The sequence below is a fragment of the Anarrhichthys ocellatus genome, unplaced genomic scaffold (assembly GCF_004355925.1).
Source record: "Anarrhichthys ocellatus isolate YVR2014 unplaced genomic scaffold, GSC_Weel_1.0 scaffold5634, whole genome shotgun sequence".
Lineage (NCBI taxonomy): Eukaryota > Metazoa > Chordata > Actinopteri > Perciformes > Anarhichadidae > Anarrhichthys > Anarrhichthys ocellatus.
In genome coordinates, this window is record NW_022285608.1 from 1 (window position 1) to 3,370 (window position 3,370).

The 3,370-nt window shown below is 46.6% G+C and overlaps 1 protein-coding gene across 1 annotated transcript; it reads left to right on the forward strand.

The window, feature by feature from the left end:
- Positions 1-71: 71 nt before the first annotated feature.
- On the forward strand, positions 72-3,365 carry depdc4 (DEP domain containing 4; the record flags this gene model as incomplete). The annotated part of the gene is made up of 9 exons (XM_031841918.1): positions 72-387; positions 987-1,410; positions 1,610-1,764; positions 1,900-2,095; positions 2,183-2,433; positions 2,582-2,724; positions 2,825-2,950; positions 3,063-3,141; positions 3,231-3,365. Coding segments are annotated over exons 1-9 (1,585 nt in total), but the record flags the coding sequence as incomplete, so codon positions are not given.
- Positions 3,366-3,370: the final 5 nt, after the last annotated feature.

The following is a 3,370-nucleotide window of genomic DNA, read 5'->3' on the forward strand; positions in this document are numbered from 1 at the left end:
TTATTGAACCGGGAAGTCCGAATCTGTCAATATCTTTCTAACTTTACCTAAGTAATGTGTGGCAGGTGGAGTCGGTGCAATATAGTATGTAGGAAAGATAGAAAATAAAGCAAAACAACAACTGCATTATCGTTTTTTAGTGTGTTTTCTTTAAAAAAATGTATCAAAATATTTTAAGCGTCATTTTTGTGAGGCATAAATTAGAAAGGGCTCGCAGTACAAGTTATCGCCTGTAGAGAGCAGCAGCGCGCGCTACTTGGTTATGTTAGGAAGAAGAAGAAGAGGATGCTACGTCATACGGACAGCTCGTAATGGCGGTTGATTTAACTCCTCGTTTCAGAAGGTTGAACAGCCAAACGAGAAGTTTTCGTGAAAACATACAGAATGGTAAGATCTGAGCATTAACGCTGTACAAATTATCGTTCTCTAATCTACCCTTTGTATGAATACAGCCACACAAACAAAGCATAGCTTTGTAAATACATGTTAAGGCGTTGACGTCTAGTGTTGACTTCTTTACGTTCTCCGAAAAAAAATACTTCAAAAGCATATTATGGGATTGTTATTACTATTGATTGATGTGTAAGCTGACTTTTACTGTTGCAGTTGGGCGACGTGGAGCTACACCAGCGGATAGTTTAGTCTATAACAATGTATCATCAGCATTTATAAACTCCTATGTTTTGAATGTAACGAAGCATATGGAAATACTCGAGTAAGCACCTGAGTATATCTAACGTTACTGTACTATAAATATATTCCACTTACTCTACTGGTTTCCAGTGAAATGATGAATATGTCAGGGACAACTATACTGTTAAGGCTGCAACGTTTACTGCTACAACATCATTTTTGATATACAGTAGAACATAAGCTAACCTCAAATCTGGTACAGTAACGGCATGTGAATCAATGGGCTTATCCTGCATGAAGTTCATCATAACATTTTTAGCTCTGGCCTCGACCCCTTTTCCTCTGACCCCCAGGCTTCTCGGGGCCCTTCGGTGCCACCCAGCTGTGGCACAACATCATCCAGGCCCTGCAGCTCCAGGTGGAGGTGCGCCGCCGTAGAAGGCATCTACGCGTCCACGCCGAGTGTTTCACGGGCTCGGACGCCGTGGATGCGGTCCTCAGTTACTTGATGCAGAATGTGGTGTTTTGCACGAGTGAAGTGTCGCGCCTCAAAGCTGCTCGGCTCTGCCAGGCTCTGATGGAGGCCAAGGTGTTCGAACCGGTGGGTACGAAGCTGTTTCGCAGGGACAAGGAAGTGACCTTTGAGGACGGCGGCTGCAGCCTTTACCGTTTTCTGGAATATAAAGCGTTCCCCAACTCTGCCACGAAGGAGGGCGATAGTGACACAGAAAACATGCCCCAGGAGGAACAGGGGCTTAAGAGGAAGAAGAGCTCCAGGTTGGTTTTTGCGATTGATTTTATCTTTCATGATGTCTTTGCTAGGTCTTAAAAGGCAGAGTTGCAGTTGAGTAATCATAAATTCAGAAGTTAAACCAACCCCTAATTCAGCATTAGATTGAATATTGTTTGTAATGTTCACACCTGAATTATTTCCACAGCGCTTATTAATCCCCATAATGCTTCTTTTTGTTTTCAGGAGGCTGAATGAACTGGGGACGATCTCTAATCCCCTGGCTGTCGGGTCGTCAGACAGGAGGGTTGAGAGGCTGCTGAGGACCATCAACCTGCGACCGACCATGTCTCCAGCTCTAAACACAACCCCCGCTACTTCTGCCTTTCTGTCCAAAGCTGGTAAGACGGAGCAAATCTGTCAGTATTTGCCAGTATGGTGGGGAAAACGGCAGTCCATGACAGTTTATGGTGGACAGATATTTTCCCCCTCCCAATATGTTTTCCTCTTCCTGCTCTTTCCTCCTCCTTCCCTAGTGGTGGATGAGGTTTGGAAGCAGCAGACGCTGCTGCAGCTGCTGCATGTAGTGGAGTTGCCCATGCTGGACTCCATCCTGACCTCTCCTGCCAGGGTTCAGCTTCAGACCTGCAGAGCTCCTCTGGCCTACCAGGACCTGGTTATCTCCAACACATGCCTGGAGAGAGAGCTGTCCGACACCCTTAATCTGCCCAAGTCAGTGCTCTGATTAAAAGATTTTGCAGTTGTGGAAGCAACAAATATTTGTGCATGTATTCCAACAGTCACCGTCACTGTCTTCAGGTTGGATGGCTGGCTGTCGGCGGCGGCAGACTGCTTGGAGCTCTTTCCCGACCAGCTGATTGTGGTCGCAGGGGAACAGCTCAGCCACGAAGTCGTCGACGCCTTTGCAGAAGAGGACCGGGCGGAGCAGACGGCGAGCCAAAAGAGACTGCTCTTTGACACCATTGCCAAGTACTACGGTGGACAGGAAAAAGCTCCGCTTCTCTCAGGACGCCACCTGGACATACATGCTGCAATTCTGAACTCGCTGGGTGAGACTTGATACGGTTTATGTTGACATCAGATGAAAAGTGTGTAAACAATGATGCAACAAGTGTCCGTGCCTCTGAGACTGTTTACATCCATGAAGGTTAAATCCTTTTCCTTCTCCTTTCTTGACCACATCTTGTTTCTTTCCAGGTGAAGGGAAGCTGCAGGAAGCCATCAAAGCATCTCAGCTGTGTTTCCGACTGCTGCAGACCAGCGTGAGAGATGAACTCCGGAGACTACTGGCCTTCATGGCTACAGCGGCTCACCCAGATGCTTGCCGTCTTCAGAAACAGGTCCTTTTTGGCCAAACCAGTTATAGTGTTCACTGCCCATGCTGTACATTGTGCAATGTGTTGGTATCTATCGTTGACCTTCTGGTGGGTTTCCTCTCAGATTGATAACAGGGCCTCAGTCTGCCGCGCTTTTCAGAGAGCCATCGTCCAGAATCATGAATTGACTCGACCCCAGAGCGAAACCCTGGTGCTGTTTCTCATGGACAACTGCACGGAGCTCTTCAAGGTACACTTACGTTTTAATTCAGGTTTTAATAACATGCTATTTTAAAGACAGCGTTCACATCACTTAACATTTTCAAAATGATGTTTACTCTTTCTTCCTGTGATAAATACAGACTCCCACATCCCTTATTGAAGCTGTGAGGAGAACACTAAGGACTATGCAGCAGGGAATAGACCCTGACTCAATTGCCAGTAAGTCAAATACATATACACCTTATACATGTACAGAAAACTTCATATTGTCAAAATGCCAATGTCCTCTTCCCCTCTCTGTGTTGCAGCGTTCACCTTCTGCCAGCAGGTGACGCCACAAGAGTACGAGGACCAGCGAGAGGCAACCACGCTGGAGAGCCTCAAACAGCTCCTTCGCCATATTTCCTCCAGCGAAACCATACCTGCCAAGAAGAGGAGGAGGCTGCTC